We start from the raw sequence: 26,666 nt of genomic DNA on the forward strand, positions 1-26,666 counted from the left end.
TCTGCATATAAGTTAAATAAGCAGGGTGACAATATGCAGCCTTGTCATAATACTTTCCCAATTTTGAACCAATCGGTTGTTCCATGTCCGGTTCTTCCTGTTGCTTCTTGACCCTGGTACAGGTTTCTCAGGAGACAGGTAAGGTGGTCTGGTACTCCCATCACTTTAAGAATTTGCCACAGTTTGTTGTGATCCACACAATCAAAGGCTTTAGCGTAGTCAATGAAGCAGAAATAGACGTTTTTCTGGAATTCTCTTGCTTTCTCCATGATCCAGCGAACACTGGCGATTTGATCTCTAGTTCCTCGGCCTCTTCGAAACCCAGCTTGTACTTCCGGTAGTTCTAGGTTCGCATACTGCTGAAGCCTAGCTTGTAGGATTTTGAGCATCACCTTGCTGGCATGTGAAATGAGCGCAATTGTACGTAGTTTGAACACTCTTTGGCGTTGCCCTTCTTTGGAATTGGAATGTAAACTGACCTTTTCCAGTCTTGCGGCCATTGTTGAGTGTTCCAAATTTGTTGGCATATTGAATGCAGCACTTTAACAGCATCATCTTTTAGGATTTTAAATAGCTCAGCTGGAATACTGTCATCTCCACTAGCTTTGTTGTTACTAATGCTTCCTAAGGCCCACTTGACTTCACTCTCGAGGATGTCCGGCTCAAGTTCAGTGACCGCACTATCATGGCTATCAGGGACATTCAGATCTTTTCTGTATAGTTCTTCTGTGTATTCTTTCCACCTCTTCTTAATCTCATCTGCTTCTGTTAGGTCCCTGCCTTCTTTGTCCTTTATCATGCCCATCTTTGCACAAAACGTTCCCTTGAGATCTCCGATTTTCTTGAAGAGATATCTAGTCTTTCCCATTCTGTTATTTTCCTCAATTTCTTTGCATTGTTCATTTAAGAAGGCCTTCTTGTCTCTCCTTGCTATTCTCTGGAACTCTGCATTCAGTTGGATATATCTTCCCCTTTCTCGCTTGCTTTTCACTTCCCTTCTTTCCTCAGCTACTTGTAAAGCCTCATCAGACAGCCACTTGGCTTTCTTGCATTTCTTTTTCTTTGGGACGGATTTCGTTGCTGCCTCCTGAACAATGTTACGGGCCTCCATCCATAGTTCCTCAGGCACTCTGTCTATCAGGTCTAATCCCTGAAATCTATTCCTCACCTCCACTGTATATTCATAAGGGATATGATTGAGGTCATACCGGAATGGTTTAGTGGTTTTCCCTACATTCTTCAATTTAAGCCGAAATTTTGCAAGAAGCAGCTCATGATCTGAGCCACAGTCAGCTCCAGGTCTTGTTTTTACTGACTGTATGGAGCTTCTCCATCTTTGGCTGCAAAGGACATAATCAATCTGGTTTCGATATTGACCATCTGGTGATGTCCATGTGTAGAGTCGCCTCTTGTGCTGTTGGAAAAGAGTGTTTGCTATGATCAGCGTGTTCTCTTGGCAAAACTCTATTAGCTTTTGTCCTGCTTCATTTTGTACACCAAGGCCATGCCTGCCTGTTATCCCGGTGATTTCTTGACTTCCTACTTTAGCATTCCAATCCCCTTTGATGAAGAGAACATCTTTTTTTGGTGTTGGTTCTAGAAGGTGTTGTAGGTCTTCATAGAACCGATCAACCTCAGCTGCTTCGGCATCAGTGGTTGGGGCATAGACTTGAATTACTGTGATGTTGAATGGTTTGCCTTGGATTTGTATTGAGATCATTCTATCGTTTTTAAGATTGTACCCCAGTACTGCTTTTCCCACCCTTTTGTTGACTGTGAGTGCTACTCCATTTCTTCTAAGGGATTCTTGCCCACAGTAGTAGATATGATGGTCACCTGAATTAAATTTGCCCATGCTTGTCCATTTTAGTTCACTGATTCCCAAGATGTCGATGTTCAATCTTGCCATCTCATGTTTGACCACCTCCAGCTTACCTTGATTCACTGCTCTTACATTCCAGGTTCCTAAACAATATTGTTCTTTACAGCATCGGATTTTCTTTTCACCACCAGACACATCCACAGCTGAGTGTCCTTTCGGCTTTGGCCCAGCCGTTTCACTCTTTCTGGCGCTACTTGGAAATACCCTCTGCTCTTCCCCAGTAGTATATTGGACACCTTCCGACCTGAGGGGCTCATCTTCCGGCGTCATATCTTTTAGCCTTGTGATACGTTCCACGGGGTTTTCTTGGCAAGAATACTGGAGTGGGTTGCCATTTCCTACATCCATAGGATTACGCCTTAAATGGCCCCATCAACGGGCCGTATCGCACCATATTGGCTGAGCACAAATCTGCGCCTTTGCGGGTTCCATGGGTCGGTTTCTTTCGTTTCTCCCCTGCGAATGTGAGAATACTTGAACCCTGGCTAGGGGAAACGGGGAGCAGGAATGTCTCCTCCGATTCTCCCGCTTAAGTTATCGGACCAGTCTCGGTGGAGCGCCATGCGAATGAGGCGCGCGCGGTTTGGATGGGTTTATTATGGGAGCGAGGCAGGCTTAGAAGGAAGACGAAGGGCTGATGGATTGCGCTTCCAGGGTGGGAAACTGCAGAAAGCGGCTAAGGAAGGCAGGGCAACGTCTCTGGACACCCTCGTGTCTACACACACACACTTTTTACTCGTATTGGCTCTTGAGAACCTTCCTGGTATGTCTCCAATATCCGGGCGCGTCCGTTCCAACCGCGGCGCTTTCCCAGCAAAGGTTTTATCAGTTGTTGATTAATCCAAACGTAGAGATGAGGCGGAGCAGGGAATGGAGGGAGACCCACTTCCTAGGCTTCTAAAAGAGAAGCAGATCCTGCCTTTGTAGGTTAATGAACAATTCGCCTGCATTACAGGTTAATTTTTGGCTAGAAAGCAACCCAGCCAGCCAGCCGTCCTTCATCTCTTCCAGTCTCCTCTCTTTCTCGCAGCGCTGAGTTCCTCTCTTCTGTTCGCGATGGAGCCCTTCCTCCAACCAAACCAATATTGGCAGAGTCAATATTTTCTTTAAAACAACTCATTTGCTTTCCGTTGTGCTCAAAGCTTCTCTTCCAAATTCCATCACGTGAGACGCACAAGGAGAGGGTGGGTTAGAATAGTAGAATAGTAGGATTGGAAGGGGCCTACAAGGCCATCGAGTCCCCAGGGTTGGGGAGCCCTGGACATGCCAGATGTCCCCGTCCTTTCCACTGGCGAGCTCTTTTGACTCACTGACAACCGTCTGACCATACTCTCATACTCCAATCCTTTGCTCCCTTGAAGTCCTTAAAACCTTGCTTTGAAAGGTGGGGCGTGGGTGGGGGGGAGGAAGAGAGAAAATATTACCAGCAATATGCCTTTCAAGTATATCCAGTTCACATTCCGGTGAAGCTAAGTACTTTAAGGTTGCAATCCTGTACCCATTTACCTGCGACCGAGCCCCATTGAACTCACTGAACCTTACTCCTGCATAGACATATATAGGATTGTGCTGCAATCCTATTGAACTGAGCAGTGAAGGCCTGTTTCATCTACACCTAGTTGCACATGTATCACCCGATCCTAAGCATGTTTTCCCCATTCTATACAGTTGAGTTGCTGTGATAGCAACTCAATCCTATACATGTCGACTCAGAAGTAAGTCTGAGTTCAGCGGTACTTGCTTCCAGATAAGTGGGTACAAAGTTGTAGAGTCAGTGTGGTTAGATCACAGCCTTACAGCCAGAAATATTTACTGGGCAGTATGTTTGTGAGGTTTACTTCCAAGTAAGGGTGTGTAGGATTACAGCCTTCTGATGGAATGACCTCTTTTTTGGTCTAGCTGAAATGAATGGGCTGTAAGACCCTGATCCTAAGGCTTCAGTCCTATACACACTTATCTGGGAATAAGTCCGATTGATCTTCATGGAACTTACTTCTGAGAAGACATGTATAGAATTATACTATACAAATGCTAACTTTAAATCAACTTCCAGATGGTAGCTGTACTAGTCTATTGCAGCAAAAAAAAAAAAAAAAAAAGTCTTGTGGCACCTTGAAGACTAATAAATTTATTTTGGCATAACGGAACTTCAAAGGGAGATTAGAGTGAGAGACTGCTAAATTAGAATTCATCAACAGGTTAAATTCTATCTCCAGAGGCTTGAATCGGGATTATGTATTTATTTATTTTTTATCACACGGCATATGTCAATTGGCTCACCTAATGCCAGAATGTTTGTAATCAGCAATAGCTGATTGTCACCATCAGTACTTTCTCCACTGCATTTTCATCTGACCTCATTTATTACAATTCTCCGCCCTCTCCTCCAATAGGTACCTGAATATATATATATACATATGTATATATATCACACACACGTACACGTGCACATCCTGAAACTCTCCATAATACTCCATGCATCTGATGAAGTGGACCATAGCCCAGGAAAATTTATGCCAAAATAAATTTGTTAGTCTTTAAGGTGATACAAGATTAAAAAAAAAAAAATTAAATCAAGCTCCTTGGGAATTAATGCACCTTACGCACACCGCGCTGTGTAAATATCCCTAGCGTCGGCTTAATTCGAGCTGTGTCGATTTACAGCCCGCATGTATGCGTGTTTACTGGGAAACAAGTCTCAGTGCATTCAATGAGACTTACTCCCAAGCAAGTGCTAATAGGACTGCATCCCCAGAGACAGTAAGGTTCATTCTTTATTTCAACATTTTGTAAAAAAATATCTTCATCTCGTTACTAACGTTCAATCGAACCAGTGGAGTAGAGTGACTTTTTTTTTTTTTTTGAACTTGACCTACCGCAACCAAATTTTTACAAATCCTCTAAATGCCTTAAAAAAAAAAAAAAAAAGCGAGAAAACACAGATCTCCCTTTTGCTTTTGGGATTAAGCCAGGCCGGAGATCTAAAGACTTCTCTTGTAATAGGGAGAGCCCAAGAGGAGAAGGAGTAAAAACTGGAATAGAAGAAGGAACTCGAGCGCTTGGAGTCTGAAGGGGGATTTTCCTGACTAAAGTGGTCGAAGACAAAAAGGAGGTGGGGGGACACAGCATCTATTTTGGAAGATTTCCAAGTTACGCTACATTAACCTTCCAAGATCAAAAATAAATGTCCTTTCCGCGCCTCGCCTCCTCCTCGTCGAGCCGAGCCTGGTTTACTACATTTACATAAGTAGCTTTAGAAAGGCGGGGGATGTATCTATTATGGATCGAAGGAGCTCACGTTTCGCCTGAAAAGCTGGGCCGAGTTCCACCGTTGCTTTCCCTCCGATTTCCATTTAAAGACTACCTCCTCCCTCCTCCCCGACCCCCCCCCCCCGGGCACCCCACCCCACCCCACCCCACCCCACCCCGGATTACCTTCACGGCCTGCCCACGGAGGCGCTGTAATTTCCTGAAAATGAGATTTCGATTTCTAACACAAGAAACCAATTAGTAACCAAATGAGGCGGAGGAGATCTACTCCAATTGACCTCATCCCACAGGCCCCGTGGACGGGAGCAGCGGCAGCCGCCCCCGCCGCCGCCCCTCTGCCCCCCGCAGCTGCTGCCGGCTTCCCCGGCCCGGCGGTCGGCCGAAGAGCGTCGATCAGGCGTTTGCGGTCGCTTCCTCCGGGCGAAGGAGAGCAACCCGGACGCCTGCCGGGGCGTTTGCAACGCCGCGCTGCCGTCCCACGCCACCGTCGTCCTGGGATCCTTCCACTCTTAGCTGCTTTTCGATCTGGGCCGAGTCCCTTGAGCCGCCATCCCGGGCCCCCTGGCGAGGAAGCAGCTCTGCGGGGAGCCCATCGGCGCTTCCTCCCAACCCAGCACGCGTAAGGGTGGGCTGGAAAGCTCCTCCTCATTGGGATGCGTCGCCGAGCGGGTTGCCTTTTAGGCCCGGGGAAGCCAAGGGGACTCAAACGGCTTAGAACACCGATGTCCAGACTGGAAAAGGTTTGGGGCTGTATCCAGCTTCCCCGCCCCGCCCCAGGAGTGAGGCTCGAAAGTCCTAAGTAGGACCCTCCCCGCGCTATTTTGCAGTCCTGGATACAACTTACTCCAGACTAGTTACACCGAAGTCAGTAAATCTACAGACAGAAAGAAAACCTTTCCAGGAGCAGGCTTAGCGAGGGCAGGCAGATTCGCAAGGCGAAAAAAGAGCCACCCACCCCACAATGGAATAGATTTCTCCAAGCCCATGTTGTTTCTGCGCACCTGCCCGGCCTAAGGTCTCATACCACCTTCTCTGACTGATGTGGTGGACGAAGAAGCCAGTTCCAGTCAAGACAACGGAGAGTGGAGCGGACAAGGGTGCCTCACATCCACTAGCCAAAAACAAATAAATGTGCAGGAACTCATCTAATAGGAAGCCACCCTGATAAAAACAGGGTTTGTTTTCTTCCAATGTACAATCATGGATTTTTTTCCCCTATAAAAATAGTTACTGTTATTTGCCTATAGTTATTTGCGTTACTGAAGTAACAATCATTATAGAAAATGTTTCCCTATGTTGTCACATTATAATGAAGAGCTACTGGTAGTACCTTGTACCAAGAACACTGGTAGTATAAGTGCTTTATGGCAGTAGTAGTAAACATTACAATATAGCGAAACATTGTCTCTTAGGTTTGCGACTTTGACAATGAAAATCCGTTCAAACAGCAGGGAAACGGGTGAAAACGGCATTACAACTCGGGAAAATATGCAGGTACAGGAAGAGCTGTATAGCAGTACTATACTATGAAAAGACTCTCGATTTATTACTACGTTAATTTCCTTGTAGAAGGAGCCGTGTCTATGTTTCCCTATACTTACAACATTCACTGTAGTATTTTTTACTACTAATATACAACAGGAGACTACAGGAGAAGTTTATACCAACCTACAACCCGCCCTGTATTATCAGTGTCAGGGATAATACCTCAAGAGCAAAACAAGGCTACAGTCTTCACCGATAAATCAATCCTCTCATTCATACCAGGTGTGATTTTTGGGGGGCTCTGCATGACTCCACCTCCCCCACCCCAAGGCAGCTCGAGTAATAGATCTGTGTGAAATGCTAAGTTTAACTCATCATTTTATCTGAGATTATCATCCTCTCCACCCTCCTTCCTCTACACGCTTCCCAGCTAACCTGAGGAATTCCGAGCTTGATTTCAGATATCCCCACTTAGTGAGTCGGGAGATGGTTTGAATGGGGTCACAATTTAGCTACTACCTAGACACTTTTATTCAAAGTAATTCCTTTCAAAGGTGTCGCTGTTTAAAAAAAAAAAAGATCCCCGTAAAAACCTTTTTTAAAAGGACCATGCTGTTACGCTGATTTTAAGCCACCCCTTCAGAGTGCCTTTAATACGCAGTCCACTCAAAAGTAAGTCCCGCTGAGTTCGTTAGGACTTGGTCCCATGTCCGTGAGTATACGATTGAAGCCTTAAACCGCTAGTTGATTCAGCTGGGACCTACCCTCACGTAAGGGTGCATAGGTGATTTAAACCTGCACCCAGAACCCAGTTAAGAACAGCTACCCGATTCAGGGAACAATCCTATGTCTGGCTGGGGAATGCTGGGAGTTGTAGGCCTTTTCTTTGTCTAAACAGGCATAGGATTGTGCCATTAAGAACTAACTTCGACAGGCTCCTAGACATGTACTTTGGAAGAGGGCAGTGGATCTGTTCTGAAATGTATCCTCTAAGAAAGGGGGGGGGGGAAATCCCCACTCTGCAGTTGCAGTTCATCCTCCCAGGTTGTGTAAACAGAAACGCGAAGGTTAACACGTGTTGAGTTCGTCAATGATCTGGAGGGAAAGCGCCCCTTCCGACAGGCCTGAGAATTTGGGCTGCAAACATAAGCCCTTACTTGTTACCAGTTGTTATTTTATTTCAATCCCCACTCCACGGTCCCTTCTTTTAAATTAGGGTTGGAGGACAAACCTTCTCAGTCACAGTAACTACGGCTGCAGTCCTGTATATATTTACCCGGGAGTAAGTCCCATTTAATTCAGCGAGGCTCATCTCCTAGTAAACATGCATCGAATGGGGCTGTTTAAAAAAAAGAAAAAAAGCTATAGGTGAGTTATCTTTTCCAAGGAGCAACCAAAAATAAAGAAACAAACAGAAAATGAAGACAATTCCCCTTTTCAAATGCGATTTTCACCTTTTTCAGGGAAAGGGTTCTATATTTAGAGAAATGGATTTTTAGACCACTAGGAAGTAAAACCTAATTTGGAAAAGGGCAAGATAAATTTCTCTGGCTTATGTTGTTCAATAATGGTGGAAACAGGAAAATGCATTTCTATAGCCTTGTGTGTGTTTCGAAGCCCTTTCCATACAACAAAACCATAAGGCTATCTTATAAATTAGTGTCATTGCAGGGATTTATATCTATTACATTACACCTAACCAAAATCCTACATTTATTATTGGGCCAGGGGAGAGTCACCCCCTTTCCTTTCATATAGAAGGCAGTGCTGAGATCTTTCCACCAAGTAGTACCAGGTTGGAGACTTTGCAAGACTCACTGCAACCCTATTCCCCTGCCTTCCAAAATCTCAGGCCTTTTAATACCACACACCTGATATGCCATCATTATTGATGATAATGATAACTATTAGTAGTTGCATCAGTGTGCATTGCTCTTCACAGTATTTCATCAGCAAAAATAGGCCCCTGCCCTGAAGGAGCTTACAATCTAAAATAGACAATAGGAAATACAACAGAGGGTGGGTAGGGCTTCTTTTGAGATGAGCAACAGAATCCTGTTGATGGGATTATTTTATTTGAAATGTGCCTTGGGGTGGGGGAGGAGCTGGACACTGGAGTTACTTTTCACAGCCATCCTATCAATTCAAGCAGAAATTATCCTACAACCACATTGTTTGAAAAATGAAGTTCACAAACCAATTGAGCCAGAGCATCTGGCGTTTGTTTAGTTGATCTTTTGCACCTACTAAAGATGGATCGGAACTGATTCAGTTTAACTCTGAGTTCTCCTAAAATGATAAACCTCTGCCTGGACTGTACCACTTCAGACTTCCGGTGAGGGATCACCTGATAAAACTCCACACAACAACAAGAACTGCCCACAGATGGAAAACTCGATGTGAGAAGGAGGAGTTGTCGCCTAGCCTTCACCCTGATACAATCACTTTCTATAGGCAGGTAGTTTTCCAGAGAGAGACAGAGGAATAGTCAATCAGATGGACCCCCCCCCCCAGTCTGAAGTGGTACAGCCACACCTCAATGAGAAGCAACCCCTGCCCTTTGATTTACCTGGGTTGTGGATTCCCCTTGTAGCTAGATGCTGCCTGCTAGGTCGGCATGAGGTTCACAATCTTAATTGTGTGAGATCTAGATTTGAATAAAGAGAAATTATGAAACCATGGGCCAAAGCATGGGACTCTGCAACCGGAATCACCCTGTTTCCCTACGCCAATCCAACAAGGATGTCTCCTAATCCACAGAAGAAGTGGCAGTGGCAGACAAATCTAGAATACAGACCCACAAAACTGTCCACTGCAGCTGAAGATGACAAGGCTAGTCTAAACGGCTTCCAGTCCAAGGACTTCAGCTTAAGCGGGTTGTGGATCCAGCTGTCATGGGCACAGCACCCTTCTCCGTCCCTCCCCACACAGGCTCATGCAGCTGTGTGAGGCTCTCAACATCAGCCGAGGAGGCTCAGCCTCCACTTCCTGCTGCCTGGCCCCTCTACAGCTGGGCTGAAGCAAATACCTGGTTAAATACAACCTGGAACAGAGGCCCCAAAGCAGCACTCCTCCTGCCAGTGATTAAAGAAACGCAGAGGAGCAGGAGGAAAGATTCACATGCAGCCTGCCTCGACCCAAATATTGCTTCTTAGGGCTAAAAGAGATATAACTTTAAACCCATATCTAGCAGCTATGCCTTTAAGGGTACAATCCTATTCTTGTTCAGACAGAAAAACAGATCTACAACTCTCAGCACTAAACATACATAGGATTTTACCTTAAATGATCATCATATTCTGGAGTGGGGGTGATGATCCGAATCTTAAAAGCCCCCAGATAGGGAACCCTGTGCTTATTCTAGAGTAAGAATTAAATGAAAAGAAAAAAGCGTAGCTGCTCGATTCTAGACACACATTTAAAGTAATGTCTGTTTTGTCTTAGGGTGCAATGCTATGCATGTTTAGACAGAAAAAAGCCCTACATCTCCCAGCATGCCCCAGCTGGCTTAATGTCTTAATTCGATTACTGTTGTTCAGAAAGGAGAAGGAAGATGAAGACTTACTACATTGTCCCTGCCACCCAGCTTGGTGGAAGTGTTTAGATCTGTCACCTTCCCAACAGGCCTCATTTACTTCCGGCCTCAGTAGCACCATTAGAATCATTTCATGTGAGGCGATTTTTTGTTTGGGTTTAGATTGCACATTCAGATCCCCTGACAAAGGTGCAATTCACAGACATGTTAATATAGCCTGCTTATTTACAGCTGACCCTACAACGATCTCTTACTTGGGAGAATACCTCAGTGACTTACTGCAGAGTAAATAGCAGTAATAAGGCTGCAATCTAAGCACACTGAGGCTGCAAACCTGTGCCCACTTATTGGACGTAAGTCCCACTGAGTTCAGTGGCACTTACTTCTGAGTAGGTATGTACATGAGTGAGTTGTTAGGATGGAATAAGTCAAACTGCATACATTGGAAGTGACTGCAGAGGAGGAAACATGCTTAGGATCGGGTGATAAATGTGCAACTAAGTGGAGATCAAATAGGCTTTATGGTATAATCCTATGCATGTTTAGACAGAAGAAGTCCTACAATTCCCAGTATTCCCCAGCCAGCCAGTTGTAGGACTTTTTTCTGTCTAAACATACTTGGAATTCCCCATAGTTACTCATTTCAACTTACAGGTCTACTCAGAAGTAAGGTCCACTGAGTTCAATGGGACTTACTTCCAGGTGTTTAGGGCTCCAGTTCTGGGAACACTTACTTTGGTGTAAATCCCATTGGACTGAGTAGGACTCCTTTCAGAAGATCAGGCATAGGATAGAGCAGACAGTCCCTTGGACGTCTTATGGGGCTTTCATTTCTTTCAGTCCCCAGCACTCTGGCAAGGTTTTGTATTGCTTCTTCTATGAGGTCAACACTCTAATTATGACTATTATGATTACTTACTCTCCTCTTACAGAAGTGTCCCCTTTGGAGATGATAATGCATCAGCTTGGGTGGCTTTAAAAAAGGGATTCGACAAATTCATGGAGGACAAGGCTCCTGATGGCAACTCTAATCACAATGGCTATATATTACCTCCAGTATCAGAGGCAGTATGTCTCTTTATACCAGTTGCTGGGGGACACAAGCAGGACAGTGGTATTGCACTCATGTCTTTTGGCCACTGTGGGAATAGAATGCACTGGACTAGATAAGCCTTTGGTCTGATCCATCACAACTGTCCTTATGTTTTTAGCTCAAACCTTGCCCAAATTCATGTTTTCTTTGACCTTGGGGCCTGGAGCAAAGTTCGTAGTGAGACTCGAAAGATTACATATAGAACAGCAGATTATTGTTTCTGTCAGACTAAAGTTCTGTCAGTGGCACAGAGATCTTCCAGAGGTGTGCTCTGTGCAGTTTGGAAGTTTGCTGTTTTACTTTATTTTTTAATGTCATACTGGAGACGTTTCTGATCACATAAAAACATACATATACAATATTCCGCCCTATGTCCCCGCGCTCTCAGAAGGACAGTCGTGGAGTATTAGCCATAGCTCCACTGGATCGGCCCTGCCTCTCGGAAGGCGCAAGTCTGCGCCCTGCTTGGCCCGGCCCCTTTCCCCTTAGGCTTGATTCTGATTTGGCCCACACCAAAATAGGAAAGCAAAGGACGTGACTTTCAGCCGACTTCCCTTCATCGAGCAGGCAAATCCAAAAGGACTGCGGGGGTGGAGCGTTCTCGCCAAAACCTGCCTCTGGCATCTCTGATGTGGCCCTATCCAGACTGAATCTACCTCATACACTAGTCCAAGGCCATCAGCCTTAGATGAAAGGAGCAGATTGCTAGCCAGTCCTTCTAAATGAGACTGCAAGCGACCAAATGTCCGTGTGTATTGGCTAGGTATGTATACTTCACTAACCCGTGGAAACAAGGAGCAGATCCACCACGTCCACTTCGAATTGGGGTCTGGATGTGAAGAGACAGAAAGAGGAGGAGGTCTAATCACGCAGAACAAAACTAAAACCCAGCACCAAGCAATAACAGCTTTTCTGCAGACTCCCTGTTCTTAGTACCCACAATGTGTATTGGATCGTCTCAGACCAGCCTTATAGAACCTGCAGTTTTACTCACTCTAAATAACTACGATCACATTACCCACGCCACGCCACCGCCCATGAAAAAAAATAATCTCGGTTTTACATACAAATACACATTTGAACACTCACTCTTACTCACTCATGTGCGCTGTCTGTCTGTCTCTCTCTCTCTCTCACACACACACACACACGAAATCAGTTGAACCCAGTGGCTTAATGTGCCATAAATAAATAAATAAATATCGGTGTTTATCTTTCTGTAAAATCGGTTTTATTCAAATATACCCTGGCATTAGTAGAATAATTGGGGGACAAATATGGATTCATCATTAGAGAACAGAATCGTATTTTACCAGGAAAATGCACAAACCGATTTAGTCGGGTATAAAATGTTATGACTCTTGGGTTTTTCATGGTAACAACAACAAAGGGAAAGAATTGTTCACATTTTGATCGAACATCCATCAAGGGGAAAGGGGGGGGGGAGTATTATTTCACCACCGTCTCCAACCACCATTATTATTATTATTAATTTTATTTTTTATTCTTCATCGTTTTACTCTGACGAGAGAGATGGCTTTTCCCCAAGAAATTACGGTTTTGCCAACCAGTCTGATCTCTGTTTTCCTCGGCCATAAATCTGCTTCTGGAGCAGTTATGCGAGGGCTTTCGTTCTGCACTTCACGTTTCAAGTCCACATCAAAACTGGAATTAAACAAAGGGAGGCAGCTTAAAGGCTTTTAAACGAGAAAAACGTCTGTAAGAAAATAAACAATGAAACCCAATGCTCAATCATTTTCCTTAGCAGCAAGAAAAACAGCATTAAATCATGGATCCACGTGGGAAACAAGGTTGCCCACCCCGTTATTTTTCTCTCCCCACCCCCCAGAAAATAAAATATGATCCTGGGTTTCAATGTTGAAATCCTAACCTATTTTAAAATTTGTTTTTTTAGAAAATAGTAAAAAAGAAAAACAGTTATGGAATATAGAACATGGGTGTGTATGTATATATATATATATATATATATATATACTTAAACGATTTTTACTAAATCTAACAGACCAATCAGAGATATGAGCTGCAATCCCATGGAACTCACTGGGCCTTACTTCAAAGTAGACATGCAATAGAATTGTGCTGCCATGTAGTAGGTGGAATCAAACTAAATGCAGCAGTTCCCAGAGTTTGTGTGTATGTGGGTTGTGTGTTGCAAATGCTCTTTCTTTCCTTTATCTTAACTCCCAAGAACTCAACATAATGCCAAGTGCCCCTTTAAGTATTTTTTTTTTCAATGAAGATTTTGTGATTTTGGTAGGAGATCCTTATTCTTTCCGGTCACGTAGTCCATAACGTCATTCATAGACAGATAGATCACGCAATCGGCATAAAAAGAAACCCTGAAGTTAATTGAATTCAATGAGAATTGTCACTGCACGGAAAATCCCATCAGGACTTGTTGTTTTAAATTCCACATTTGTTTTTAAAAGACCACAAGAGGAGTAAAACAAAGTAAAAAGTCCTCCCTGAATAAAGGATCCAACCGTCGTCGACCCCCGCTTTCTCTCAGTAACTCCCAGCAGCTTTTACAAACGTTTGCTTTAAAGCAGGGAGGACAGACTCCGGGCTTGCGGTCTCTCTGGAGGTTCCTCTACTAGAGCCCTGAGATCCACCAACCAGAGCCTCGTGCAAAAGACATACACTTAGAATTAAATAATTCTGAGCCTAGGAACTTGTTTTGTTTGAATACCAGAACTGAATGGAGCTTGCAGTCCTTCCAGACAAAAATCCACTCCTGGTTACCGCAAGCTCTCTTCATTTCAGCGGGATGATTTAGGCTGGGAGAGGAGTCGATTGGCTGCTGCTATTGTTAAACAATCGGGGGTCAGAAATCCTCGCCGATCTACTGCCAATCACCCAGAGATCCAAATCTACCATCTGCCCACTCCTGCTTTAGAGAAGAAAGAAATTAAGAGCAAAACGCTTCTTGGTTTGATGGCAGCTATTCTGCTTCCGAGAGGTTCCTGCGGCAAAGGACTCCTGTCCTTTCGAGGGCTTTGCCTTCCTGCCCAGTAGAACCCCCACCCCCACTTTCCCCGTTTGGACTTGAAAGCTTTCTCCGATCTCTCAGAAGGAGAAAGGTCGTGTTCGTCCCTAGCTTCTCGCCTCTGTAGCAATCAAAGGCAGATAGGTTGTATCCTATGATGATCCTACTTAGCATAGACCCATTGAAATTAATGCACCAATTGGTTACAACGCAGAGGAAGCAAAGTGATGCAAACTCCACAAGCTATCGATTTGGATGGGTGATGGGGAACGCGGGCGCGGGAAGCGGGGAGTATAACCCCGAGCATTTTTTATTAAGTCTTTTAAGGCAATCCTCAGAAAAAAGTCCTGCAACTCCCAACATTCACTAGCCAGTATCGCTGGTTGGGGAATGCTGGGAGTTGTAGGACTTTGTTCTGTCTAAACACTTATAGGATTGCACTCTTACTGGATTATAAGAATTAAATTATGAAGGAGGAGAGAGGGAAGTTACACATACATACACACACCAACCCACAACTCCCTGCAACACAAGAAAATAAGACCGAGAAAACCCCAGCTGTTATTTTAAGTTTACCTATAATATCGCCCCTCTCTCATTCCTCGGAACAGTTCGGTGTTGCCTGGTGGGACATCCACTATCCCTTCACCTACCTGTTCTTCAGACTCATCAATCAAAATGGTTGCTTTGCACTACACAGACCAATTTAACTGTGTCCACAGTAAAACAGGAAGGCTTGTCTTAAAGCCCCCATTTAAATCAACCCAGCTCCTTCTTGGGAGAAAGCCCCATTGGCTTCAGTAGGACTTACTCCGGAGTAGGCAAGCTTAGTTAGGATGGCACTAGACTCATCTCAAAAGTTGGCTGGCTTCTGCATGAACTAGGCATTTCCTAGTTTCTAGAAGTTTATAAAGGATCTATAAACTAAAGTAGTATATGAATCCTGACCCATCAAGAGGGTGCTAGGTCCCATCTGTCTAGCCACACACAGGTACAGCAGCATCTCTATACGATAATAACCTATGGTCCTAAATAATTATACAAATGTAAATACTGCTTGGAAAATATTAGACAAGAGACAAAAAGACACACGCTCCCAATTCGCTGCATTTTCTCTCTCTACAGAGAACTAATTTATCGAGTTAGAGCAACCTGGGTTCCTCTCTGTGCAGACTCATCGTCATCATCAGACTCATCGTCATCATCATCTCCAGCCTTTCCCAGCCTGGTGCCCTTCAGGTTTTTGGACTACAACTCCCAGAATTCCTGAACATTTGCCATGCTGGCTGGTGCTGATGGAAACTGAAGTCCAAAACATCAAGTTGGGGAAAACTGATCTAATCCGAGCAGTCCTTTACCAAGGAGGGAAAATTAACTAGGGAGGCCAGGAGGCTATATGAAATGGCCTTCTGATCCATTTCAGTGTGTAAATACACCAACACCAGTCTCTTCAAAATTGTCCTTTTCCTGTAACAAATCCTTATTTGGCACGTGGATCCCTAACAAACGCTAGGGAGGTGGAAAGGCTGTCTCCGAACACCTCCCATCTTTCTGTCATGGTTTGTCCAATGAAGGAAACCAGCCAAAGCTTCTCACATTTAAATGCACTTATCATTCAGTAAAGCAGCTGTCCTGGGGGAAGTGGGGGCAGTGATGTCCCCCTTTCTCCTCCATTTATAACGCCATTAAGACCAGAACGCGGAAACGGAGTCCTGAAATTGCCCCCTGACCTCAAAATCGGTGTGGATTCGAACTTAGTAAACTTTATGGGGGCTGGAAAGGGAAAAGGAGAGCTGGAACGTCTCTTCCTTGCCTTGCAATCCTCTGCGAGGTCACCGTTAACTCAAGAAAGGCAGAGGGCAAAAGTCACCACCACCACTCCCGTAGATAATAGAGAAGGTAACATCTGTGTGGAGACCCACCACCACCACCACACACACACCGTTTAACTGCAGTGGCGGCCTATGGAGTACCCGTTCTCACGACTCACCCATGCCCCAATTCTAACTAGATCCCGGCGGAATATAGTCAGTCGTTTCAGGGCCCCTGGTGGTAAATGTGGAAGACGGACCATGTACCTGTCGCCAAGAACCAACAAAGCAGGCCCACAGTGGCACCCTGCTGCCAAATGACACTGTTGGCCTTTGAAGGCCTTCTACTTACTAGAGAGGGCGCCATGGAGCCTGCGCACACTTTCCTGAGAGTGAGCCCCAATATGAACTCAAGGGGGGCTTAGTTCGGAGTAAACATGCACACTGGCATTGCAGCGTAAGTCTCTTCTGCGCCACAGCGCAGGTATGCAAGGAGGCTGAGGCCGTTTAAGGCTGGGGCCCAGCACAGCGGAGGGGAAAGAGTGTCACCTCCAGCACAGTTAAGCCAGCCGCCTCGAATCGAAGCGGGTTGGTTGGTGTGTGTGTACTTTATCAGAAAAGAATGGCCTTCTAGCAACTGGGACGTGGCTCGGTGGCAGAGCGCACGCTTTGCATGCAGGTTCCCTCCTCAGCATCTCCAGTAGGGCTGCGTTAGAATCTAGACATGCTTAACTGATTCGTGGATCGTCTCTTTAAATAGCCTTCTCTCTCCCCCCCCCCCGCCCCCGCCCCCGCCCCCGTCTCGCATTCTTTCAAACAGCAATCCAGAACTTGCTTGCTCCAGACCACCCCGGTAGATAATCGTGAGACTACTTCCATGTGTAAATAGGTGAGGCGTTACAAGCATTCCGAAAGGCGGGTATGAGTAACGTCCTGCTTCGACTCAAGTAGGCTTCACTCTGAAATCGATGGGACTTAGTTCTGAGTACACATGGTTCGGCTCAGGTTGCAAGGCGAAGATCCTACCCACCCGCTGGGAAGCAGGGAAGCTGCCTGAAAATCCACAGGATTTACTTTTAGGTCAGTGTCCGGAACCGAACACGCGTACAGCCCGACTCTGTGCGTGTCTTTTCCCCGTTAAGATGCGTATTGATGTACATCAAGGACAGGGACGCCATCTCTCACCCCCTCTCTTCCTCAGCTTAGCGGCTAAGGGTTGGGGCTAGGATCTGGACAGCGCCCCCCTTTTCTCCTGTGGCCTCTCATACTCAGCACCCAATGCGGACTCCGACCAGGAAAAGGTTGTGCGCCCCACCTTAGCCCAGAGGTGAGGAACCTTCGGCCCTCCGGATGTTGTTGGACTGCAATTCCCATCAGGCCTCACTCTTAGCTATGCTGGCCAGGGCTGACGGGAGTTGCAAACCAACAGCATCGGAAGGGCCGCATGTCCCCCACTCCTGCCACAGAGGAAAGAGGGAGCGAGGTTGTAGACTACTAGAACAAGCAGCTACAACCTGTAGTAAGAAAGAAGGGAAGACTAAGCCTCGAAGAAGAAATAGAAGAAAGGGGGCAATGAGAGGAGACCCTGCGCCTGTTTAGACAGCCGTTAAATCCCGCTGACTTCAGGGGGATTTATTTCCAAGGAGGACATGTTTAGGATGGCAGTCGCGCGATTTCAAGGGGCTTTGAGGCGCCTCCGTGTTGGATCGGGCCCAGTGTGTTCAAGGCCGAGATTAACAGTGGAGGCAGAAGTGCGCATACAACGCAACCCTCGGGGAAGAGCGCCGAAGCAACCCCGGACCGCCCTCAGCCATCCCTCGCTCCAGCCAGCCGCCTTATTGGTCCAAAAGGATCCCGCCGGCTGCCTCTGATAAGGCTCCAAGCGGGGCGTTTGCTGCGGCCAGCGCCAACAGCGCATCTGGCTGGCGTCGTACTTGGCCGCACAATCCCGCGGTGGCCTCGCCGCTCCCTCCCGTCCGCTTTTCCTTCGTCCCAGACTTTCGGCGGCTTTACCAGCCAGGGGGAGCTGGGACGGCGGATCAGCTCTTCTTTGCCTCCTCTGATTACACGCAGCCTACAAGCAACACCATACGCTTCTTCTGATCAAGCCAGCCCGCGAGGGAGGCGTCGGTAATTGACCAGACGTGCTGCAACGCACGCACCGAAGGGAGCCCGCGGAGCCCGAGAAAGCGGGCAAATCTGGGCTAATCGTCTCTGGAAGAACCCCACGGGCCTCGCCGGCCCACTCCGATGAGTCCCGCGTGGGCCGTCGATGGGAACCGCCTTTTTAAAAATAAAAAACAAACCCGCTCTTATGTCGGACAGAAAGGAGATCTCCAGAAAAGCTCTCCAAAAGCTTTGCCGCAGTCTAACGAAAGTCCCTTTCTCGCCTCTCTGCATCCTTTTCCCCATAGCCATTATCACCCCGATCTTCGACACATACACTTGGGAATAACAGCCCAGTCCCTATATATGTGCAATTCTTTGATTGCTTTTCCAAGGGCAGAGCACGATCCAGGCAAAATTAAACAGGTTTCAGTTCCGTCGGAGGCGGCGGCGCGCGCTGGGTCTCCCGCTGAAATTATCAGGGGAAAGAACTTAAATTTAGCTGGATCGCAGTCACAGTTAATTGGAAGAGAGTTCCGCTGAAATCAGTGGAATAGTCTTGGAAGTAAATGGCTTTCTTGTCAATCCCTTTGATTCCACCGGTGTTAGCGTATAAATACGTTTAGTTTTGGAGTCTGAGGATGGCTTGCTGTGAGACTAGAAACTGCAGGACTGTAAAGCCAGAATAAATCCTATTCTAAACTGCCTTGATTCAAGGCAAGCCCATACAAATAACAGCAAATTGAATTACATATGATGAAGTATGGGCAGGATCCAGCCCAAATTCAGCATAAAAATCATTTTACTTTCCTTTTACTAATCTCTGTTTAACCCTGTGTTTAACTCCTCCAAGCCTTGAAATGATGGGGTTTAAAGAATGTAACTTGGATCGTACTTTACTGTAAACAGCTTAATTTACATATTAAGTTGTGTTGCCTATTATACAACAGCAATGCACACCCAATTCCAAGCCCAGTCACTTTCAAGTAATAGACTGCTTGCAAATGAACTTACTTCTGAGCAAGTATGCTAGGATTCCAGATTTACTTGGAAATAAGTTCTATTTAGATGGATTTAAACTTACTTTCAAGCAAATACGACTGAGGCTGGGTTTCCCTAAAATACCACAAATGTAATGAAGTGGCTGACATTTCATTTCTATTAACAAAAGACAAAAACAAATATATTAGCACTAGCTTTCTCCTCCGATCCACAACCAAAAGACACACACCATCCCATGGATCCAATCCATTCATTTCATGCCTATAACACTGCATATGTCCTTAAACCTACAGTTATCCTAATGATTTGTTTTCAAATGTTCCTCTACAAGGGAAGTCTCCTCTCCTGCACACACACCCCTTTCCTACCTACTGTGGTTCCTGTTTAATCTTCACAAAATACTCAGAGTTCCATCAATGGGAATTATATTATGATTCTGAACCTGTATAAACTTACCTGGAAGAAAGTCTTGATAGGTTTCAACAGAATATACTTGGGGCCCTTATTCCAAATAACTGCACCAACCTACGCAGGTTTAGTTAACAACACAAGTAAGTTCAGTAGGATTTCTTTCCAAGTTAAGTGCAGATGGTATTTCAGCCCTAGTATAGATAGGATGGGATTTGACAGAACAAAATCCTTTTGGTTAAGTTTCAATACATCTAACTTTAAAAAAATGACTAGGATCATAGAGTAACACCCTGTTCTTAAAAACAAAACAAATCAAAATCTCAATAGTTTACAATAAGGCCTATTCTTAAACTCCACCTCAGAGTTTAAGATCCAGGTGGATGTTCTTGGTTCTACTCTTGCTTTCTCTGATTTGGAATTATAATAATAAAGGATAGAATTTTGCCTTTTGATTTTCATACTACATTAGACAACTATACAGTTATTTTCCCAATGGTAACAACATTTGGGGGGGTTGCTTTGTAAACATATTTTTTCACATATATATCTTTAGTTCCAAGAAAGACCTTTCATAATGGACTGACTCTTTTGTTTTCCTCCCCCCTGCCCCGCTTCTAACTATAACCATGGCTTTGATTTATATTCCCGATCAAAATCGGGCTGGTGGACCTCAGATCCAGATGTGCCAAGTTCATACATATTCAAGATGGGATTTTAATTCGTTGGCTTCTCCCTTGCCCCACAACCACCCCTTTCCCTGAGATGCCTCGCATCTGTCGGATCCTTTCTCGGTGCAGAAGCCAGAGCTGTGCTTAGATCTATGTAAATATTTAGTTTTGTATTAATTCATTTCCTTCCTTCTCCCTCCTCCCCAATTTATCTATAATAAATACGAGAGAATTGCCCTTTTGGGCAATACACGTGGCTTTGGTGGGGGAGGATGCATTGTTTGTTTTAGTGGAACTAGCAGCTGAGCTCCCAGCCTGGAGGTGTTGACAAAGGCTCCCAACCAAACACTTCCTATGTACAAAAGGCGAAAGTGTTTAGGGGGGCGGGGGGGGCAGAGAGAGGGAGGAGAAGTTGGAGAAATAAAAAAAGAGGAACACCGCCAGGGAACTTTCTGCCAAAAAAAGAGGAACAGTGACTTGTGGCAAACGTAAGGACTACCTGCGCCTTCTGGAAATCCCCCCTCCGCGGTTTAACTACAGGGCCAGTCAGATGTCGGGAGATGAAGAGGCCAGCCGTCTAGGCCTCCGCTCCCATCACAGCAGCAACAGATCCCCTCCGGGTTAGCCAGGAGGGGTACGGTCAATCCCGGCCGAGCGGAGCCACCTACCTTCTGGGAAAACCACGCGCATTTTTAAATAGCTGGTGGTGAGCCTGATAATGGAGGCCTTGTCCAGCTGCGAGGTGATGGCCGAAGGCAAAGGCAACAGTTTGGCCAGTTCATAAAATTCGCTGTTCTCTTTCTCCCGTCTCGTCCGGGCAGCATTTTTGGACTTCTCTTTCATGGTGGTTCCTTCCCCCTTCTTTTTGACGTGAGCTCCACGGATTCATCCAAAAGCGGGGGCCGCGGGTCAGTTCAAGCAAAGCATTGTGATTTAAAAAAACAAACTCTTTTTTTGGCCTTGTTTTGAAATCACAAAGTCATCTTTGTGAAACCTCAGACATTGCTTTTAAAAATGCAGAGGAATGAACACGCGTCCGATCTTTAGGTTAGGAATTGAGGACAACAATCATAAAACCATTGATTTTTTTTTTTTAAGTATATATCTGAAAAAAGCAAGTAAACAAACCCGAGCTGGTTATAAATGGACAGTAAAAGTTGGGAATCCAAAAACGCTGGACAGGTGAATGGCCAGATTGATTCAGATCTCAGCAATCCAGACAGGGGATCCTTGAGGTTTTCTTCCTCTTACGGCTGCAAATGTAACTCCCTGTAAAAGAGACATGATAGCCGCCCTCACTGGCTCATTCTTCCTGTGCTTGAGAATCTCCAGGCCTCTTGCAAAGAACTTCCCGGCCTCTGCGCTGCTGGCCTTCGGGAATCCGCGGAGACCCCGGCAGCTGCAAAGACAACAGGGGCGGGATGGTGAGACCGAAAGGTTAATTCTCACGGAAACACCCCAAACACTCTCGGGCGTGTGATCCAGCCTTTCCTTAAAGCAGCCTTCCCCAACCTGGTGCCCACTAGATGTGTTAGATTACAAGTCCCGTGGTGGATGATGGGAGCTGAAGTTCAATGCATCTGGAGGGCACCAAGTTGGGAAAGGCTGCTCTAGTGGAACGAGGGCTGCAATCCTCTACCCACTTACCTGGGAGTATGCCCCACTGACATCAATGGGATGTCCTTCTGAGTAGACATGTACCGGATTGTGCTGTATGGCTGCAATCCTAGGCATAATTACTTGGGTGTAAACACCATCGAGCCCATATGAGTATAGGGCTTACTTCCGACTAAACAGGCGTGTGACTTGGGCTGCAACAGGGGCCAATGTGTCTCTCTCAACATCTGGAAAGGAAAAGGAGAATGAACTACAGAGGAAGGGGTCCTTGGAAGAATGCCAGGTGGGCTTCCATTTAAGGATGTGCCCACTTCGCGTCTAGAGAATCGAAACCCGGGGGAGGAAAAAGAGTGTGCCTATCCCTGACTTCGGGAGGCTTCTGCTCGGTGTAGCTCCATAAAACATTCAGCACAGCTTCAGAGATTTAACAAGAAAATAACTGTTGTTGTTAGAATTATTCAGGACAGAAACCTCGAAGACACGCGTGCACTCGGTCATTTCGAATGGGGCTTGCGCAAGAGAATTTCCCAGAGGTTCTGGGACCATTCTTATTACAGTTACTTTGTTACTATTTAATTTGTCCGACACATTCTCCCATTTCCTCCTACCAGCCACTACTTCTTCGGGGGGGGGGGGGAGTTGGGGTGGCTGGAATACAGTCAGAAAAGCAACACCCAGCCAGGATTCCATCGAAAGAACAGCTCCTCCACAAACTGTGCTTCTGATCCACAAACCAGTTAGGCCGGATCCTTGTGCTTCACGGAGGCAGAGTACTCTTCGATGCCCGCTAAAACGAATAAGCTCTTAAACAGGGCCCTTTGGCTTAAACGCTTTGAGGATAGCGACCTCAGCGGATAGTGACAGCGGCCGGTCCCTTCTCTCTCCACGTGAGTATCAATCTCAGGACGGTGGGGTGGGGCCCCGAGAGGCTTCTGTCCCCGTGCCGTGGAGAAATTTAACCATAATGCGACCGATCGCATTTCGGGCTGTGCTTCCCCTCCCAGGTGGGATTTCTAACATGATTCTTTCGCAGTGTTAACTAGAGTGACCTTAAGGGCTCTGTCCCTTCCTATCCCATTCTCTGCCTGGAAACAGATCTTCACGGCCAAAGAGCGCATCATACATGGAAACCTTGTCCAAATCAGAGGCCACCTCCCTCCCCGCAACAAACAAACCAACCCCCAGCCTGCACCGCCCGTGCTCAGGTCTCCGGGCCACTCATCATCCCCCCCCCCCCCCGCGCGCACTGAGTGCCTTTCTGCCACCTACCTGCAGTCCCCGCGTCCAAGGAGACAACCTCGGGGCTTTAATGAAAATCACGAAGATCCGCCAAAGGTGGAAAAGTTTCCGGCGGCCGCCGCCGGGGAGGGAGTTTTCCTCCTTCCCATCTCCTTCGCTTTCTTCCCACCAGGTTCGCCCTGAGCTCTAATCGGGATGAAGCGGCTCTTAATGAAGAATCCCTAATTTTCAGGCTGAGAAATGCCTAATAAACTTCCTTGATGGTCAAAAGGGCTTTTCTGCCCAACTTCATTTCTCAGCCCTGCTTCGCTCTAGCCCGGCCTTAATGCCACTCACAGGGCCAGCTCGCTTCCTATTGGAACAGGGCTCCGAAAGGGCGGCCTCTCACTGGCTGGACGGCGAAGTGGCGTCACCGCATTCCAGGCCGCGCCCACTTTCGTCCTTGTGCGGGCCGGAGAGTCGCCGCGCCGCGCGTTGGGTCGGTGACCTCTCGGCTCCTAACGAGCGGAGAGACGGCGCGATCGCCCGACGCCCGGGTCCGAGGGAGACCTCGAGGAAAGCCCCGCGAGCTCGGCGCGTCCGGCCGTCTCTTCTGCAGTCCCGGGAAAAGGAACACGCGGGGGCCAAGCGCTTGGGTGCGTCCTGCTGCCGCGATCCTAGGCGGCTTGCTTCTCGCAATGCGGAAGGTCCGCACCAACGGGGCCCCCTTTCCAAAGCAGCGGACACCTCGTGCGTATGGACTCAGAGAAGATCGAGGGCACACGACGCCCCTCCACGCCGGGGCTTCCGATCAGTCTGCGCCCTTCATCCACGTGGGGAACGGGTCATGTAGAACCCCAACACCTCGCGTGTAAACTTATTAGATGGACGCTTATTCCGTTCAAAGTCTTCCAAAGTAACGGGTGGCATCGGTGTGCCCACTCCAGTTGCGGGGGGGGGGGGGGAGATAGTCCAAAACATGGACTTTTAAGTCTGGAAAATTCTAGGGCTCAAGTAAATAAATTAAAGATTGCAGTACAAAATATACAGGGATTGATACCAGGGCTCGAACTGGATGAACAAGCCGATCCTAAGTACTTGGAAGAAAACTCCATGTTATTTGGAAATACGTTTCCACGAATTTCTACAGAACCAACTTCTTTCCAAGCAATTGAATTTAGGACTTGAGGTGGAAGCCTCGTCTGGAAACAGATAATATGGCAGAATTCGCTTTAGGGTCTCTGCCACCCGATCCTTCCTGAACGCGCTATTTGGAAGCCCCTCTTGTCGATTTCAATGGCAGTCACTCCCACTTCCCCGCGCTTAAATCCTCCGCTCTTGACGATGTAGACACAAATGGAAATCGGGTCTAAACTCTCTGTCGGCAGAAAGCGGGGCTCAGTTCAAGAGAACTACAAAAACTCTTGCGTGCTGACGATCATAGAGGCGGGATCAAAACTACAAGGGAAGGGGACGCGACAGAAAATGGGTGATCGGGACGAACTGGAGGCGGAATTACAACGCCATCCCGAGTGACTTGTTTCCTGAGGAGTCCCATCGAGTCCAATGGGATCTATTCCCTAGTAAGCACGCAGGATTGCAGCCTCAAAGGCTTCCGTTTTCGCAAGAAGGACGCTTAACAAGACCTCCTTTAGCCGATGTTTTCGCGTGTAGAGGGATTACTGCTTCTCTCTCCAAATGTCCCCTCTAAAGCTCTCAAAAGCCCGCTCATCTTGAGTAAATAAGTACCAACAAAACAAAAAGAAAGAAAAGAGCAAATAAAATATGCCAATATACTCAGAGACGTATATGTACATAGAAACGTTATGTATGTATGCATACATATAAATACGTTCACACAGAGGCGCACGCCTGGATATGGACACATTTACTTTTCTTTAATTAAATATCTACTCGCGCAAATCTAGCCCTTAAAAATTTTTATTCTCTTCGTTTACCGTAGACGTGTGGATTAAAAGCGCCACCGTCACGCTTTTTTAAGAGAATGGCTGACACGGGACAGTTTCTATTTGCCTTTGAAAGGCTCAGCGAGGCGGTTTCTTTATGAGGGTTCAGCACTGAGGATGCAGGACTCGGCGGATGCCTACCTGGGCTTTGCCTACCTGGGCCACGGCTGCTTGACTGTAGGATTAGGTATTTAATCCACCCCGGGCTGGTTTGTCAGATATTGCGCAAGAGCGCGTTTTAGGGAAATGACCTTCCATGGAGGCGTTCGCGGTGGCCGCTGTCAAATTCAGGGAATTCTAGACCCCGAACGTGGCAATTGGGGACGAAGGCTGGGTTTGTGCCGGGAAGGTCCTTATTCGGACAAGGTGGCTGGAGATGAGCAGGATGGTTTTTCGGTGGCTCATTTAGAGTTTTATCTTGCCTTAGTCTAATTTAAATCCATTAATTTCAGTTGGTCTATAGGTAAACAGGACTAACATTGGATACAACGCTTAAGAGGCAATCCCACACAAACTTTCCCGGCAGGTCGGTCTCATTGAGTGCAATGGGACTTACTTCTGAGGAGACATGCGTAGGATTGCACTGTGGAAGTATATATTTCGAGTTTGGGTTTTGCCTTTTCTAAATGGCACTCGCCTTGAGAGGCAGGGCTAAAAGCCAAACAAATCCATCTCAGTAACTGTAGAACAATGCAGCTGTTACGCCTCCAAAGATACCAGAGTTCAGATATCCCCTTCTTATCGCCTTAAGTGGGTGGAACAAGCGATCACTCGCACCTTCAAGCTGAATGCAGTTTCCGGGCCCTGTGATCAGCTGTGCCAACCTTCGGCGCGGGTTCATTCATATTTTGCCTTCCAAAGGAACAGGCGCCTCTGTTCTACAGGCATTTATTAGGAAAGTCCAAGATGCAGTTCTAACGCATACTTATTAGGGAGAGAATCCCATTTGACGTAGTGCGACTTCCGAGTAAATAATCGTTCAGACCAGCCTGCCCTTTCGCAGATTACAGCCCATCCCAGTAGAATCAAATTCGATGAGTCATCTCTTTTTGGCCATGCAAAAGTGAAATTAATAAGAAACCGCTGGCCTTCTTGAAAACAGAATTGAACGTGTGCAGCTTTAAATATGTGTGCAAACCAGGGAGGGGGAAGGGAGGCGGAGGAGGTGGCAACTTCTTCACTGTGGTCCGATCCACACAATACCCAGCTCCGCAGAATCGAGCTTGAAACGGATGTCATCTATATTATAAGGAGAAATCAATTTCATTTCGATGTGAGTTAAGCACGATGTGAATCGGACAGAAAATGCCACCCCCACCTCTCGTTCCACGATTGCAGCTAGTAACGGATTGGAGAAGATGATTTCGTTCTGGTGGGGGGAGGAAGTGCCGTTAATTCCTTGTTTCCTCCATGAGCCCTTCGCGTAGCTGCGCTGAAGGCCACCAGTGAAGGGCGGAAGGCCGAGGGAGGGAGAGGGAGACCCCTTGATGGCTTCTTTTTCTCCTTCGCGTTCTCCGACCGGGCACCACAGCAAACTTGTCCTCGACGGAGGAACGTTCTCGGTGCCACCATCAGGTCAGTTGTGGCGGTGGGT

At 46.6% G+C, this 26,666-nt stretch overlaps 1 protein-coding gene across 1 annotated transcript in view; it reads right to left on the reverse strand.

Annotated features, from left to right (window-relative positions):
- SIM1 (SIM bHLH transcription factor 1) overlaps nucleotides 1–21,113 on the reverse strand; it is a 91,511-nt gene extending 70,398 nt beyond the window's left edge. Inside the window, exon 1 of the mRNA XM_084831248.1 lies at nucleotides 20,939–21,113. Coding sequence (XP_084687374.1) covers nucleotides 20,939–21,113 — 175 coding nt within the window. The remainder of the gene's footprint in view (nucleotides 1–20,938) is intronic.
- Nucleotides 21,114–26,666: the final 5,553 nt, after the last annotated feature.

This window comes from Heloderma suspectum, chromosome 1, assembly GCF_057233095.1.
Source record: "Heloderma suspectum isolate Gila_16-S chromosome 1, 16-S_ref, whole genome shotgun sequence".
Classification (NCBI taxonomy): domain Eukaryota; kingdom Metazoa; phylum Chordata; class Lepidosauria; order Squamata; family Helodermatidae; genus Heloderma; species Heloderma suspectum.